The 17,760-nt window shown below is 43.6% G+C and overlaps 2 protein-coding genes across 2 annotated transcripts in view; one reads left to right on the forward strand and one right to left on the reverse strand.

The window, feature by feature from the left end:
* Positions 1-15,114, reverse strand: part of VPS8 (VPS8 subunit of CORVET complex) — a 384,233-nt gene extending 369,119 nt beyond the window's left edge. Inside the window, exon 1 of the mRNA XM_070466284.1 lies at positions 15,041-15,114. The gene's annotated coding sequence lies outside the window, so the exon portion shown is untranslated. The remainder of the gene's footprint in view (positions 1-15,040) is intronic.
* Positions 15,115-15,164: 50 nt separating this feature from the next.
* MAGEF1 (MAGE family member F1) lies at positions 15,165-16,757 on the forward strand. The gene has a single exon (XM_020879981.2). It carries the CDS (start codon positions 15,335-15,337, stop codon positions 16,256-16,258), a length of 924 nt encoding a protein of 307 aa, XP_020735640.2. The 5' UTR covers positions 15,165-15,334; the 3' UTR covers positions 16,259-16,757.
* Positions 16,758-17,760: the final 1,003 nt, after the last annotated feature.

The raw sequence follows: 17,760 nt of genomic DNA on the forward strand, positions 1-17,760 counted from the left end.
AGCCAGTCCTCTGTCCTAAATCTGAGTCTCTGGAGGTTGGGGACCATGTGTTACTGCTCATCCCTGCACCCCAGTATCTGGCACAAAGCTACCCCTCAGAAAACATTTGCTGAATGAAGGAAAGAAGCAGGAGCTCAGAGTAAGACCTGCCAGAGACACAGAGGAAACACAGTGAAGCATCTGTTTGTAGTACCCAATGAAGGAGCGGGCTTCTCCCAGGCCACCATCAATTAGATCACAGGCAAGGACTCGAAGAAAAGCTATTATTTAAAGAACACCCCACATCCAGGGCCTGAGGCCCACATCAGTGAGAATGGGGAAAGAATGAGGGAGATGTTCTGGTTCATGTGTCAGCAGCTGTGCTTCCTGAGGAAAAAGAATGACCAGCTTTCCTCAGCCCCAGGGAAACAATGGAAGTCTCCATCCTTGAGCTCGAGTCCTGCGAACCTGGTGTCAACCATTGGGAGACTCACACCAACTTCAGTTCAGTTCAGTCGCTCAGTCATGTCCGACTCTTTGCGACCCCATGGACTGCAGCACGCCAGGCCTCCCTGTCCATCACCAACTCCCGGAGTTTACTCAAACTCATGTCCATTGAGTCAGTGATGCCATTCAACCATCTCATCCTCTGTCGTCCCCTTCTCCTCCCACCTTCAATCTTTCCCAGCATCAAGGTCTTCTCAAATGAGTCAGTTCTTTGCATCAGGTGGCCAAAGAATTGGAGTTTCAGCTTCAGCATCAGTCCTTCCAAAGAATTCAGGACTGATTTCCTTTAGGATGGACTGGTTGGATCTCCTTGCAGTCCAAGGGACACTCAAGAGTTTCTCCAACATCACAGTTCAAAACACCAACTTACTGAAGGAAATTCCTAAAAATCCAGGGGCTGTTCCAAAGGACCTAGCCACTCTACCAAATCATTCACTCATTCATTCAACAAAGTTCACTGGCGCTCTGCTCTGTGCAAAGCACTTCCCTTGGATTTGCTCTATTGAAATGTTATCCAAAAGGAAAAATTCATTTTTTTTCTTTCAGTCTGAGTCTCTGGTGGGTCCTGTAAAAGACCTAGCGGGGCCAGAGGATGGGCTTCAGGTAGGAAGGCCCCAGGCACCTGGAAAAATCACGAGAGATGGCCAGAACAGTGACCTGGTATCATAAATGGCCTCTAGAATCCTGGCTTCCCCTTTCCAGATATGCGACCTTGGGCAGAGCATCTCATGTTCCTGCAACTCAGTCTCCTCCTGTGTAAAGTGGCATCATCATAGGACCTGGCTCATACAGCTGTTGTGAAAATTAGGTAAAACAGAACATCGTCCAGGAGGTTACCAAGAGCAGTGCATCCCAATTCTATCAGACTCAATGCTCCCTTTTTTAGCAAATATTGTTTAAGACCACTTTTACTATTCTGAAATGAAATTTATAGATAATATGACCCACATAATATCATGTGTAATATTACACATAATTCTTTAGAATCAATATACAACCCTAAGATAAAGAACTAAAAGAAAATAATTTAGAATAAAATATGTATTTTAATCTATATATGTTTGAGCATAACTACACAAGAAGATATAGATAACTGTACCTACTTGCAATGAATATGTCTGAATTTAAGAGCAGTAAAACATTATTGACTGCAACATTACGAGTACTTCTTAAATTTGATGTTCTGAAACAAGATTAAACAAATACTATATATTCATACAGATATATATGAATGCAGCAGAACAGAGGTGCGTTATTTTGGCACTCAAATACAGTGAGGATTTTGCTGTTCATATTGTGGTTCTGAAATGGTAAACAACTCCTGGGAAAGATAAAAGACAGTATTCTCTTGATTTATATGATAGTAGCATTCATGAAAAATTCAATGTATATTAAAACTATGCAAAAAGTACTTGTGTTTATATACAAAATGGAATTAGGTTCTAGGCTCAGACCAACATAAAGAGATTTTCTACCTGTACGAATGTCAGGTGGGACATTCAAATGTCAAATGTCACATGAAGTGCAGGACAAATCATTGGATAAAACTGCCTCACATAAAAACAACAACAACAGCAAAACTGCCTCATGTAAGGCAAGAAATTTGGCCCTCTCTGTCTCCTTTAAGTAGTACCCCAGCAACCAGGGTACTATAAATACACCAGGTATTTCTAAAATGCCTCTAGGGGGCAGCACTGTCTCCATCGAGGATCAGTGGGCCAGAGTTTATGGGGTTATCCAACCCAGAAGGAATGCAGGATGATGGCCATACAACCTCCAGGAACACAGACCAGACAGAAAGCATTAGGAAAATCTATCAGCATTTCACACTCAGACTCCAGTGATTTTTTCCTGTCCTTCTATATTCTTGTTTTGGGCTTCCTAGGTGGTGCTAGTGGTAAAGAACCCACCTGCCAATGCAGGTAGACGTAAGAGATGCCGGTTCGATCCCTGGGTTGGGGAGATCCCCTGGAGGAGGGCAATGCAACCCACTCAAACCTGGAGGGCTACAGTCCATGGAGTCGCAGAGTCAGACACAACTGAAGCGACTAGGGTAAGGCCATTCCCCCATGCACAAGGAATGAAGTCTCTCTTGAAGAGTATGAAGAAGGAAATCACCGTATTAGGCAGAGCTACATCACATAGACTTCCAGGCAGAGAAGAAACCTCAGCAGGCTGATTGATCCTTGTACTCTTCTCCCAGAACAACTATTGGGATCTCTTTGAAAAGTACATCATCAGTGGTCTATAAATAACCCTCAGTTTGCCCATCTATGGCTCCATTGTGAATCAACACCAGAGGATTTCACAATGCTGTCTCTCAGCTGGACATATCTAAAGAAAAATCATCGTCTTTGTGGATGTAAACCGTACCTCTGGCAAAACCAGTCAAGTCACTGAGGTAAGCTGGTGTGTGCCCACCTCTTTCCTTGCTGTAGGCAGCCTCAATGAATGACCATCAATACCTTACTTGAATCTGAGTTCTACTTCCCATAAAAAGGAGCAATCATTTCAATCATCCCAGGAAAAGGCAACTCATGGGGTAGGAAGCTGGAATTTAGAGGCTGACACCAGACAGAAGGGAAACTCATCTCCTTCTTGGCTTCATTATTTTGGTGGATCCACCTGAACTCTCAAGAGGGCAGCTAGACAGGCTTTCTGGGACTGCTGTGATGGTTTTGACTACACAGAGGCAGCCCCACGCTAGGATAAGTGGGCCCTGAGCCCTCATGATCAAGTCATTTCTTGCAAATGAGATTATATGAAGTCATGTTATTCTTCTCTGTTTATTTTTCTTGTTATCCCCAACCTGCTGTAAAGGCTGGTCTGAAGGATCCTGAGTTGTCTCAGTGTATGTGTGTGTGCTGGAGGGTGGGGCCACTGACTAGTGTTGGTTATGAGTGAGAAATCCCAAGGGAAAACTCCAGTCATCTCTCTCCACAGTCTCCCTTCATTGGTAAGCTTGGAGGAGTTTTCATTCATTAGTAAACGCAGTAACTTTCCCCCACAGAGTCTGGTGGAACCAGGGAGGCCCTAGTCACAGATGAACTAGGTGAGACACCAAGAAGACAGCCCAAGACCATGCACCCACAGTTAGGTTATCAAAACTTGAGACTAAGAAGAAGGCTGATCTCGAAGCAAAGAGTTATAATGCTGGGACCCATTCTGTTGGCTGTATCTATTTTTCCAGGTAACAAAGTGGGTCCACCAATCATTGGTGGGGGTGAGCCTGCCTTTCCGAGACAGTGGCTCCATCCACAAATAGAATGGACTCACCAAAGCTAGGAACCAAGCATGGCTTGACATATATCACCTACATGTGTTTTGGGGGACAGAGAAGGAGCCAAGAGAACAAGAGAATACACAAATAAACAAAACAGAAATAACTACAGCTATTTTCTCAAGACTTGCTTCTCATTACCTCTCACACTCCTCAGGAGAGCCCCCAGGGGCACCGTTTCTAAATGTCCTGAGGTATGTGACCTCCAGGGTGACAGAGGCCTGGGAACTGGAGGTGCTCTCTCCAGCAAGCCCACGGCCTCCAGAATCTCCCTGACATCTCTGCCATCTGGCCTTCTGTTCTGTAGAGCAACCCCCACAACTTGAGGCACATTTTGGGAGCAAACCAGAGAGGGAGACCACTGAGCGTGAATACCGATCTCAGGAAGCCAGTGCACTCAACCAGTGGTTCCCAGCCCTGCATGCACATTAGAATCACCTGCGGAGCTTCATCACACACTTAGGGCTGGACCCCACTGCCAGAGATTCTGACTTAATTGGCCTGGGGTAGGGCCCAGGCCTGGATATGCTTTAAAATCTCCCCAGGTAGTTCTAATGTGCAGCCAGGGTTGAGACCCACTATATTATATATAACAGGAGAGCCCCTCAGGCCTTCACTCAGATTCCAGTTACTCCTGATTTATATAAACTTCTAACAATCCAGTTGTCTGGTTTCCTAGCTGGCATATGATTAAAAACTGCATATGTAGAAGGGGAGAGAAAGGCTGCTAATGAAAAGACACTAAAACCAGCAAGATGTAACAAATGAGCGTCTGAGCACAAGTGTAAAGATAGAAAGCCTATAAAAAGCAAACACAGCACTCAACCCCTCCCCTCTCCAGCATATCCTATTTACAGTAAGGGCCTGAGGCGATCACTAGGTGGAGGAGGGAGGTGGGAGGAGGGCGGGCTTCAGTCCCAGGAAGTATTACCACCCCATTTTATGGATGAAGAAACCAAGACTCAAGGAGGATCACAGATGGGCTCGTTCAAAGTTGCACAAGCCCTGAGTTGCAGTGCTGGGATTTGAAGATCAAATGTTGGTCAGTGCTTAAAAGCCCACATATGTTGAAAGGGCCATATCTGCCTGTTGAGTGTGACTGATATTTCCGATGTCCCAACCCTCAGTATCCAGCTATTCAAGACGTTCATTCTAGGAACAGTTATACGCACACAAACTCACAAATATATGCTTAACAGTGATGAAAGAACAGGGTATCCATTTGGGAAATAAATAAATAATACAAGTTCTTTCCCAGCTCACACCATTCATCAAAATGAATACCAGATGGATAAAGATGGAAACGAAACCATAAAGGTACTAGAAGAAAATATAAGTGGATATTTTATAATCTTACAATGGGGAAGGACTTTCTAAACATGTCAACAAAAGCAGAAACCATAGAGGAAAAGATTGATAGATTTGACTACATTAAAAATTAAAAACTTCTGTACATCAAAAACTACCATAAATTGAAAAAATATTCAACCTCGCTAGTATTCAAAGAAAGGCAAATTACAACAGCAATGAGAGGTCTTTTTTTTTTTTCCTGATCAGATTGGCAATGATTAAAAAGAATGATAATACAGAGAGTTGGTGAGGGTGAGGGGAAATCCCACTGTTGGAGGGAGTGTAGAGTGGTACAGTCTTTCTGGAAGGCATTTGGGCAGTATGTATGAAAAAAGCAGAAGAAGACATGTAACTTTTGACCCAGTAATTGTATGTATAAAAAATTATCCAAAGGAAAGAATGGATCTACACATGCACATATAAAATGTGTATGAGGATTTTACTCACTGAGGCACTCTTTGGAATGTTGAAAACTGGAAGCAACCTAGCTGTTTAACAAAATGAATTAGTCAAATAAATTATGCTATATACATAAGACATAATATTTTGTGGCTGCCAAAAATGATGCTGTATAGACATACAGGCCAGTGGAATAGAATAAAGCCCAGAAACAGATTCAAATATATATGAGAATTTGGTATATGATAAATACCAAGTCAGTGAGGGAAAGATAAGATTTTTAATAAACGGTGTTCGACTACCTGGAAAAAGATAGATAGTAGAGTAGCATTTCAAATAGTATACCAGGATAAGGGTCAGCCGGATCAGAGGTTTAAAAAAGCACAAAATAAAAACATGAAATCACCAGAAGAATAAAAGAATTCCTTTATAATCTTGGAGTAATGAAGGCCTTTCTAATTGATTCAATAATTAAGAAGTCATAAAAGACTGATAAATATATCTATATAAAAATCTTTTTAAAAAGTCTGCATGGCAAAAACACCAAAAGCAAAAGCAAAAAAAAAAAAGAGAGAGAGACTAACTGGAAAAAAACTGCAACCTATTTCACAAAGGGTCAATCACTTTCACATAATTTGTTTCTAGGTATCAAGGAGATCAGTAGCCCAATTTAAAAAAATGCCCTTTTTCAGAAAAAAGAAATACAGATGGCTTTAAAGACTATAAAAGAATGTTTAATTTCATTATTAATAACGAATACAAATTATAGTTGCAATGACTTTTCACCTATCAGATTTATACATATCCAAAATACACTTGATTGGGAGAAGTTGTAGGCAAATAGGCACCCTCATACATTGCTGGTAGGAACAGAAGATGATGCACCCCTATAAAGGGCAATATGGCATTTTCTATTAATGTTGCTAATGTATTTACCCATTGACTCAACAATCTCACTCTGAATTTTTCCTGCAAATATATTTGGACACATAGAGAAATGATAGATATATGTATGCATTACAACATTACTTGTAATAGTAAAAGACTGGAAATAACCCAAATGTCTGATTATATGGAACTGGTTAGATATTATTGTCTATCTACCCCATAAAATGCCAGGAACTATGTACTGATATGAAAAAGTCTCCACTACTTACTATTAAATTTCTATTTTAAAGCATAGTACCTAATAACTACATAGTGTGCTAACTTCTTTGTAAGAAAGGGCAAGGTATATATAATTGCATTTGCTTGTATTTTAAAAAGGGGCACTGTAACTATTAAAAGTGGGACCTATGGAAGTGAAATCAAGAAACCAGGTGAAGAGGGACATGAGTGCAAGCAAAAATTCTCAATTATACTTTTTAATACCATTGTGATTTTTGAACTGTGTGAAAGTATTGTCTATTTTAAAAGAAAACTAATTTAATACATACTTGTGCAGATTCACTTGTGTTGACATGAAAAGATTTTCAAAATGGACTTAGTGCATAAATTAGAAATACATACAAAATAATTTCAATTTTGTCTTTCAAAAATCACGTATCTATAAGGTTGTATCCTTATATAATGATTTCCATAATCTTGGGAAATAGGAAAACTTTAGCTATAAACAAGTTCATCACATTGTATTTAATTTTAAAAAATCTGAAAACAAGTCTAAAATGTAACAACAGGCATTAAAGGTGGTATGGGATCTGTGAATAGTTTCAATTAGAAATAATTATATTATAGAAAAATGTTTATTACTGTGAGAGATTAACAGTATGTCAAAAAGTATATATAGTGGATATATAAAGCAGCATATACAATAACTCTGTTTAATAGTAAAAAAATACATGTTTAGAAAAACTGGCGGAAGATACATGCCAGGGTATTTGTTAATTGTAGTTACCCCTGCATGTGGAATTATAGGTGTTTCTTTGTTTTCTTTTAAATGGTCAAGATTGTCACACTGCTCCATAATAAACGATGCCTTCTAAAATGAGAAGAAAAAAATAAATAAATAAAGCACTAAGCAATTTTTAATGCTTTTTTAAAAAAAAATAATGCTTCAGCAGTTAAATTCTAAACTACCTTAAAAAGTCACCTACCTGAGAATCTGGCTAAGTAAGGTGGGCTACCTTCATCTGCTGATGATAAGTGTTGGTCCTAGGCTGAGATTCTTATTCTGTCCTTCCTCCCTTTGAGACTTTCCTGACATACAGGGTGCTGGCCACCACGCTGGGACAGTATAGGACAGCAAGACACTGCAACACCACAAGACCCACCTCTCCTCACTCCCACCCCAGAGAATCACTGGTCCAACCACTTGCCTTCGGATACCTTCTGGCAGCTGAGCTAATAAACCTGCTGGGCTGGAAGGTGGTGGGTGGGCAGTGTTGTGGGTGACATGGTCAGGCGGGGAGATTCTCTGTGCAAGGAAGGCGTGGCTTTCAGGCAGGGCATCTCTCAGGCAGATGCCCTCCAAAAAGGCTTGGGGGAAAAAAGAGGAGTGGCCTGAGGCCCAGGCAGCCCCCTAGGCCCTTCATGTTTCCTGAGAGTTTACTACAATCATCTTTTACCTGGTCTCCTGCTCTGTCCCTATCTTGTCCAACCTGACTTCCAAGCCCCTCCCACTCTTCTTGAAATATACCTAATTATTTTATTCCTGGGATCAAAACATTTTATCTGAAATCAGCACTTCTCCAACTTTCCCGCTAAAGTACACCAACAGCAGACAAAAGAAATGCCTTTGGTTCCCCCAGGGGACCTCACAGCCTGAAGCTCCTGCCAGCACACCCAAGCTCTCTTTGAAGTCTTCTGTTTTCTCTTAAAAATTCATGAGAATTTTGCATGCTATTCCATGATATATCTGAACTTCTCTTAACATGAAGATGTTTAAAATTACTCACCTCGAGGAAAACTGATGCTCCTGAAAGAAATATTGTGTTTATCCAAAGGCTCAAATATCCTTCTTGGAGAAGTACCTATAGCATAAAATCCAAACTCCTGACAGGCGAGGCTCTATAAAATTTGGCCCCCACAAACCCTCCTGCCTTCCTCCCGCTATCCTGTGCACACTGTCCAATCACTGGGCCCCCGGGACTCCTGCCATGTCCTGATTTGCCAGGTTCTTGCCAGTCCCTGCATTTTTGCTCAGGCTCTTCCTTCCTGTGGACCCCACTCTCTACCTGCTGACAATCAACCATCCCTAAAAGCCTTCAGGGAGATTAAATGCCACTTTCCACATTACATCTCCTCTGATGGTCTTGACAGATGCGAAAGCAGCCTGTGCTTTGGGATCAGAAAGCTGGTGTTTAAGTCCTGACTCCCATCTCTTAACACTGGACAAATTATCTAACTTCTCGGACATCTCATTTGTAAGACAGGAAACAACTGTGCTTCTTTCACAGGACTTAACAGGGAGTAACGAAAATTCAAGCAACAAAGTCTGCACTCCCCTACACTCCTCCAAAACTCCTAGAGTGGTCTTTACACCACTCACAGAAAGAGCAGGTGTTAACGCATGCATGGTTTTTCATAATGGCTTATTTTCCCCCAATAGATTGGTGGTTCCCAGTGTCCCGAAGAAGCTTCTTGTATTACCCCCATGACCCCATGGCTTGAAAGATTTTGGTTATTAAATCAAACACATTTATGGAAGAGTACCCGCTTTTCTAAATTTTCTAGCCCATGTTTTCTGAACACTGAGAACTGTTCCCAGCCTCCCCTCTCCTGCTGCACTTGAGGGGCTCGGAGCGGGCAGCCACCCACAGAGACCATAAACACTCAAGACTGCAGCCCCGGCTCCACGCTTCCCACAGCACCTTACTCAGCGCCTTGCTCTAAGAACACACCTAGTAACTGCTTGTGGCATAAACAGAAAGTTCCACCCAGATGACAGTGGGGGAGAGTCCTGTCTAAATGAGCCGGGTCGGTGTGCAAAAAGGGGGCATTGTTATGGGAGGCAGGCAGTGCTGGAGGCCACCCTTCTCCCCCAATCCGCCCCAAGCAGCAGGCACCCCCAGTTTTACCAGCTGGCCTCCAGCTTCAGTGTGTGAGCCGATTAAAAAGCGCCCTCTCTTCAGTGTCTGGAAACTCCTGCAAGGAAAGTTTGCTGCCCCAAGTTGGCTTTTGACTAGAGTCTTAACAAGAGGCCTCAGCAGGCTGTGGCTGGAGAGACAATGTCACTTAGAGGAGCAGCTTGAAGCGGCAGTTAGGAGAAGAATTATTTTAATGAATACATTTCCTTTCAATTGTATGGGAATATCAAGATCCCATTAGAATAGGGAAGCAATTAGAACTAATAAAGATGAATGCACAGTGCTCAGTGCGTGCGGAATAACAAGCAGCCAACAAAGGGATTCGGAGAGCCCACACTAATCCAAGTGCACTGGCGGCCAGCGGAGGGGAAACGGCTCTGTTCAGCTGCTCAAAGGCCCTGTGTCCCACGCATTCTGGTCACGGCCAGCAAATGGCGTGAGTTGGGCCTTGGAGTTGGGGGTGGGTGGGCCCCCGCCCCGGCCCTGGGGGATAGAGATGGGCTGTTGGCAGCCCCTTGGCGACGGCCATTCAGAACAGGGCCCTGGCTCCCCGCCAGCCTCGCGCCTGCCCCTCGCACTGGGCCTCATTGTGTCCAGGTGGCAAATGCCTTCTCGCCAACTCTCCTTCGAGGTTTAGAGAGCGGGTGGGACAGTGGAGGAGGGAGGAAAAGGGGGGCCCTGTGCCCCCGCATCTCTCTCCTCCCCTCTGCCAGCCAGGGTCTGTTCCTCCTCTGGGTTGGGTGTTATGTTACAGACACTGGTGGGTCACAGGCAGCCAAACACAGGAGTACTGTTGCTTACACAATTGCTCTTCAAACAGTAACAAACAATTTTCGTTACCCAAGTCAGATCGAATCATCTGCCTGGCCATCCTGCTTCAATACCAGCCACACATACAGGACCCAGGGCTTCACACTCTGCCCACTCTGCTGTGACAGAACTGGGCTTCATTCTGTCCCTGGCCCAGGGATGTAGGACAAAGCTCTTCCTCTGATCCCTTCTTTGAGCCGGATCAGCTGCATGGCTGTCCAAACTGTCAGGAGAAATAGAGAAGACATAAGCACCTATGCAGTTTGGGGCTCACTCAGATCGGGGGTGAGACACTGCTCAGAATCTGTGTGAAGAAGGCACTGAGAGCTTGGAGGACTCTACTGACAAATTTAGAAGGAATCCAACAAGATAACTCTGGCTTCCCACCAAAGCAGTCACTAGCCTTAGATGGAGTGTCAGGACTTGACATTTCTTTATTTAATCTTTTTTGGCCAGACAGTTTTTTCAACCAGGAATGCGTAAGCTCATTCCAAAATGTCTGCATGAGAGGCCAGTCCCACTTATTACTGAATTTTCTACCACGTCTCTTCAAAAAAAAAAAAACCTATAACCTTTTTATTTGTTTCTTAATGGTAGAGCATTTTAAAAGTACGTTTACATTTATAACCTTACTTGAACCTCAAAATAACTGTGGGAACTGGCAAAGGCTAAGGTGGTCAGGCCTAAAAATGAGGAAACAGTGGTCCAGAGAGGTTAAGTATGCTGTGCAAGAATAAATGAATGGGCTGGGACACCAGAAGTCAGGTTTTCTGATCCGGTTCAGTGCTTTGTTCTAGAACACACCTTTTCTACACCCACAGAGTGCCTGACATTTCCAGGATAATTCATCCTGCCGGTCTGTTTTTCCAGTATGACTCCCTTATCCCTTTCCACATACTAAACTGTGCTAAGCACTGTAGGCTTTCAAACACTGTAGTCTAGACTACAAAGAATCATCCTTCAGGAAGCTTTCAATCCAACAGCTATAAAAGTTTTGTTTTGCTGCCCTCCACTCCCAACCCCATCAAAGAAGGAGAAATATACATTTCCTCCCTTTTAACAGCTTAAATAGGAAGGACTGTTTTAAAAGTCTGCCTGGCCTTGGCTTCCCTGGGGGTCCAGTGGTTAAGAATCTGCCTTGTAAAAAAAAAAAAAAAGAATCTGCCTTGTAGGGGACAGTGGTTCGATCCCTGGTATGGGAAGATCCCACATGCTGTGGAGCAACTGAGCCCATGTGTCACAACTACTGAGCCCCACATTGCAACTGCTGAAACCCATGCTCAACAAGAGAAACCACTGCAATGAGAAGCCCACACAAGATAGCAAAGAGTAGCCCCGACTCGCTGCAATGAAAGAAAGCCCGCACACAGCAATGAAGAGCCACCACACACAAAAAATAAATAAACAAACAAGTATTTGGGGAAAAAATAGCATGCCGGTCCAGTATGAGTTCACCACAATCAAAACTGACAACTGATTGTCTAGGCCCCTTTCAGTAAAAAACATTGTAGCATCCAGGGGTTGTTAAGTGGCAAAGCAAAGTCATTCAACTTTCATATCCCTCATCACCTAAAGGTCTGTTCATTTAAAAAATGTTTTCACATGGTGACTATAGTTAATAATACTGTACTGCATATTTGAAACTTGTTAAGAGAATAGATCTTAAAAGTTCTCATCACAAGAAAAAAAATCTTATAACCATGTATGGTCCCTAGACTTACTGTGGTTATCATTTCACAGTATATATAAACATCGAATTATTGTGTTGTACACCTGAAACTAATGCTATCTATCAATTATTCCTCAATTTTAAAACCCTATTTTTATAATTTTAAGGTATAATTTATATACCAAGAGATATATAGATATTAAGGGCAGAGTTTAATAAGTTTTGACAAATGTATTATCTACACCCAAACCAAGATACAGAATATTTCCATCACCCCCAGAAAGTTCATGCCTATCCCATTCCAGTCAAACCCACTCCAGGCCTCCACCATTCTCATTTCGGTCACCAAAGATTAGCTGAACCCATTTTGAACATCAGATTAACTGGAATCATACTGTGTATCTTTTGTGTCTTTCTTCTTTTACTCAATGTCAACCAGACTCATCCAAGTTGTTTCAGTAGTTTATTTTTTTGTTTTTGTATTTTTTAATAAGTAGGATTATATTATTGATTCCGTTTTCAAAACCCAGTCATATTACTACTAATTTGCCCCTCAAAATTCTTTCCATTCAATATATCTCCTGCATGTTCCTTTGCATGCAGCTACCTCCTCTAACCCTCCTTGGCAAAGCTTGAAGTGAGAAAGATACGTTAGTAGAATATTTTGTCTGCAAGGATGCCATTTCAGGTAGGAGTGATTCTACCCTCAGGAGAAACTGACAACCAGGCAGTCCAGCATTGTGGTCATGAGTACAGACTTCAGAGTAGACAGATCGAGGTTCTCATTTCTAGTCTAGCACTTAGCATATGGGTGGCTGGGGACAGGTGATTTAACCTCTCAGGGACTGTTTTCCCATTTGCAAAGTGATGATAATAATACCTTCCTAATAGGGGTTTGTGAGGACTAAATTATATTGTACATAAAATGTCTGGCATAATAGAAACTAATAATAACCTCAAGTTAGACTATAATAAACATCCTCCTGCTTCATTTACATACTTTCAGCTTTTCTAAGTCATAAAGTATAAATGGGTTTTATACTTTATATTTTCAGACTCTTTTAAAGATAAAGAGTTCATGATTACATCTAGAAAACTCTATCAGATATTTACTTAAAAGAAATGTTATTTCCTCTGGAAAAAAAAGGAAAGCCTTTTATCATTTATTCAATGACAAGTATATACTGAGTTCTGATACTGAGGGGCTCTTCATAAGAGTTAAGGACACAGACCTAGCTTTCAGGATATTTGGTTTTGGAGGGGAATAAGATAAGCACAAATATAACTATAATACAAAGCAAAGTATAGTCAATAATAATAATAATAATTAACATCTATTAATATAGTGGTTAAGAGCATGGTCTCTGGAGTCATATGATTGAAATAGTGGCTCAGTCACATGTTGTTGGGGAAGTTACTTAACCTCTTTGTGTGTTATTCACTTGTAAATTGGGAATAATAATAGTACTTATCTAGCAGGGCTGTTAGAAGAAGTAGAAGAGTTAATACATGTAAAAAATTAGTACATTAAAAAATATGCAATAAATAATAACTAACACTCATTGAGGGCTTCCCTGTTGCCTCAGTAGTAAAGAATCCGGCTGCCAAGGCAGGAGACGAGGGTTTGATCCCTGGGTCAGGAAGATCCCCTGGAGAAGGAAATGGCAACCCACTCCAGTATTCTTGCCTGGGAAATCTCATGGACAGAGAAGCCTGGTGGGCTACAATCCATGGGGTCGCAAAAGAGTCAGACACAACTTAGCGACTAAACAACAACAACAAAAACCCACTTATTGAACACTATGTGCCAAGGACTGCGTTAAATGGTTTCTATGCATTTCTTCACAAGATCTCCACAATGCTGTCTCCACTATTATGCCCATTTTACTCACAAGGCAACTGAGGGGCAGGAAGTTTAGGTAATGTGCCCAAGATTAGATAGCTAGTAAATAGCAAATCCCATAGAAAAGACATATCCATAAAATGGGGACAGTGATAAAAGTATTCACCTTAACCAGAATTAAACAAATTAATCCTTGAATAATGGTTAGAACAGAGCCTAGAGCACAATAAGGCCTATGTTAAATACAAATTGCTATGGTAATTCTGAAATGGCAGTAAATAACTAAGGAAGGCTTGAAAGGAGAGAGAGAAGTGGAGCGAGAGGAGGAAAGGGGAGGAAAGGAGAGAAGAGGGAGAGACAGGAGGGGAGGAGAGAGGAGGAAGAGGTAGAGGAAGAAGAGGGTGGAGGAGCTGGAGAAAGGGGGAGGGAGACAGACTGGCAAAGGTCAGAGTAGAGCAGGCAAAAAGAAATAATGGGAGTAATTAAGTTTGATTAGGTTAAAAACAAAACCCCTCCCCTTTCCTCCAGTTAGTTACTATTTCTGCCAGCTGTACCTTGATATATCTTTTACCACCTTCTTTGATTCCTGTAGAATCGGCTATCCTTACTCTCTCGTCATCCATTTTACTTATTTATGGAGTGCCTCTATGTGCCCGGCACTGTTCTGGGTACTGGGGATACTCCAATGAACAAGACAGGCCACATCTCAGTTCCTATTCTGCACTATAATAATACCAATACGCCAAACTGGATCCCCAGCTTTTGGTCAGCCCTTCTCTAATCCACACTCCACAGGGCCACCAGAGAGACTAGATGATACAGATCCGGTCCGGACACTCCCTTGTTTAAATCCCCCTTGTTTAAATAGATTTCCGTCTCCCGAGCATCGTGTTCAAGGCCGGTCACGAACTGTCCCGCACAGCCTTATCTCCCAGGCTTCACCTCCATGCAGACCGCACTTGTGACACAGTAATTCACTCAAAATCTTAGACACACGCACTTAGAAATAAGCACCTGCTGAAGGGACGTGGCTAGAACTCCATCCCTATTTCATCCTTCTACACTGAGACCTTAGGATAGCCTGGTTGCCCCCTCCTTGCCTCCAGCCTGTCAGACTAAAAATCAGCCCTGACACCTCCACAGCCTGGGCATCCTGAGAAGCCTGTGAGCACTCCTACCCCAGCGGGAGCCGGAAGAGGACGGGCTTCGCGCGGCCTCGAGGCCGCCATCTTGACTGAGTTGGCCGGAAGAAGTCTGGCAAGTCGGCAAGCGAGTGCGCACTGAGGCTGCGCGGTGGCCGCGCCGCGGCAACCTTCCCGAGCCCTCTGCGGTCCAGTCCAGCAGCCGCAGAACCCTGTGTTGTCTCTCCTAGTCCTCCTGCAGCCGCCCCGGCCGCTGTCCACCGGGGTGTGTGCAGCGGCTCGCACGCCCCGCGGCCCGCGTACGCGCTCTGCACCTGCCCACCCGAAAACATGTTGCAGAAACCCGAGAGCGGGGCTCTCCCCATCCCTCAGGCGGAGAGGGAGATGGATGGCAGCCATGACGGTGAGACCCAGGCTCTGACCGCCTCGCAGGAGATGGCCCCGAGCCCCCTTCTGCAGGAGAGCCCCGAGGAGGACCTTGGCGCTGTAAGGGAGGAGGGGGCTACGGAGCCCTGTCTCACCCCGAGAGGCGCGAGGGCTTTGGCAGCCAAAACCTTGGCCCGGCGTAGAGCCTGCCGCCGTCTGGATCGGACGGTAGCCGAGTTGGTGCAATTTCTGCTGTTGAAGGACAGAAAGAAGAGCCCCATCACTCGCTCCGAGATGGTGAAATACGTTATCGGAGACTTAAAGGATCTATTCCCTGAGATCATCGCAAGGGCCGCAGACCATCTGCGGTATGTCTTCGGTTTCGAGCTGAAACAGCTTGACCGCAAGCACCACACTTACATCCTGATCAACAAACTAAAACCTATTGAGGATGAGGAGGAGGCTCTGAGAGGAGATGGCCCCAGATTGGGTCTCTTAATGATGATCTTGGGCCTTATCTACATGAAAGGTAATAGCGCCAGAGAGGCACAGGTCTGGGCGATGCTGCGTCGGTTGGGGGTGCGTCCCTCAAAGTATCACTTCCTCTTTGGGTACCCGAAGAGGCTTATTATGGAAGATTTCGTGCAGCTGAGATACCTCAATTACAGGCGTGTGCCTCACACCAACCCACCGGAATGTGAATTCTCTTGGGGTCCCCGAAGCAACTTGGAAACCAGCAAGATGAAAGTTCTGGGGTTCGTGGCCAAACTCCATAAGAAAGAACCCCAACACTGGCCAGTGCAGTACCGTGAGGCCCTGGCAGATGAGGCTGATAGGGCCAGAGCTGGGGCTAGTGTGAGGGCTAGGGCCAGCACCTACCCCTGGTGAGGGCCAGGTGGGGGTGGGGGGATATAAAAGCTACCGTCTGCGTCATAAGTAGACTCGGTGGGGAGAGGGTCTTTATTTATGTAGCATTTGTGTTCGTGTAACTAGGATTTAGTTTTTGTATCTTGCTCAGTTTTGCTATGTTTAATATATTGTTAAATTGATGTTTATAAATGAAATTCGTCTACTTTTTCCTGTAGGATTTTGTTGTAGATTTTTGCTGGTTTTGTAAAATGAATTGAAAATCTTTACATTTTCTTCTGTGGTCTTGAACAAATTATGCAGCACCAAATGATGTATTTAATTAGTTTGAAGAAACTCAGCAGTATGATGATCTGGTGCCAGGGGAAAAAAATAGCTGAATGGTACCTAGCTTTTGTCTATTGTATAAAGAAAAAAGACTGACATGTAATTCTGCTTAGTTATTATAATACCTGGTGGGGGTGGGGATGAAATAAATTAGAGGTATAACCTGGTACACCTAATAAATATTTGTTAGGCATCTTTTGTGTGATGCTCTGTTGCGGGTATTTGGGAATTAAAGGGCTTCCCAGGTGACTCAGGTTAAAGAACCTGCCTGCAATGCAGGAGACCCAGGTTCCATCCCTGGGCTGGGAAGATCCCCTGGAGGAGGGACTGGCAACCCACTTCAGTATTCTTACCTGGAGAAGTCTGTGGACAGAGGAGCCTGGAGAGCTACAGTCCATGGGATCGAAGAGTTGGACATGACTGAGCAACTAATACACATGCTGAGCAAGATAAAGGTCCTGCTCTTCAGAGCTGGGCAGTAAATAAATAAACCAGAAATTACAGTTCAGTGAGTTGAAGGCTGCAGTGGGACATCCAGCCCCACCGGAGTGATTGGGTGAGGTTTGCCTGAAATTACCTTTAGTGGAACTTCAGTGTAGGGACGGTGAAAAGACAGGGTGGGAGGAGACGGGCAGGCGAGGGGAGGGGGGTGAGGAAAAGAAGTTGCAATGAGGAGATGGTATTAGAAATGACTACTTAAGATGCTCTTTAGTTACATGGGATGACTTGATAGATAGCAGATCTGGAAAACACCCACCTTTGGCCAGTGCACTTGGCCCAGGGCAGTTTATTACAGTGCATACATGATGGTGTCTGTTGACATTTTGGTCTCCATCTCCCTTCTCTCAAGCTTCATACGTTGTCCTCTTCTACCAAAGCTCCCAGGGACCAAGCACTATAACAATTCTGGAACAGTATGTAGGGTGGAGGGTATGTGTGACGTCCACTACTGTCAAGAAGTCTTCACAAACTCTCTCTTGGCACCAGAAAGCCCAGCACCTTCATCCATGTCTCTGCTTGCTGCTTTCCACTTGCTATCTCTCATTAGGAGAACTATAGATGTTTTTCACATTCTTAATACCCATGAAGAGTCATCAACAAAAGCAGCTCAAGCCTGTGCAGTGCCCACCACCTTCACTCTGAGGATGAATCCTGTAGAATGGGTACATAGAAGAATAAGGAACCTAGATGAGTGA

The sequence above is a fragment of the Odocoileus virginianus genome, chromosome 4 (assembly GCF_023699985.2).
Source record: "Odocoileus virginianus isolate 20LAN1187 ecotype Illinois chromosome 4, Ovbor_1.2, whole genome shotgun sequence".
Taxonomy (NCBI): Eukaryota; Metazoa; Chordata; class Mammalia; order Artiodactyla; family Cervidae; genus Odocoileus; species Odocoileus virginianus.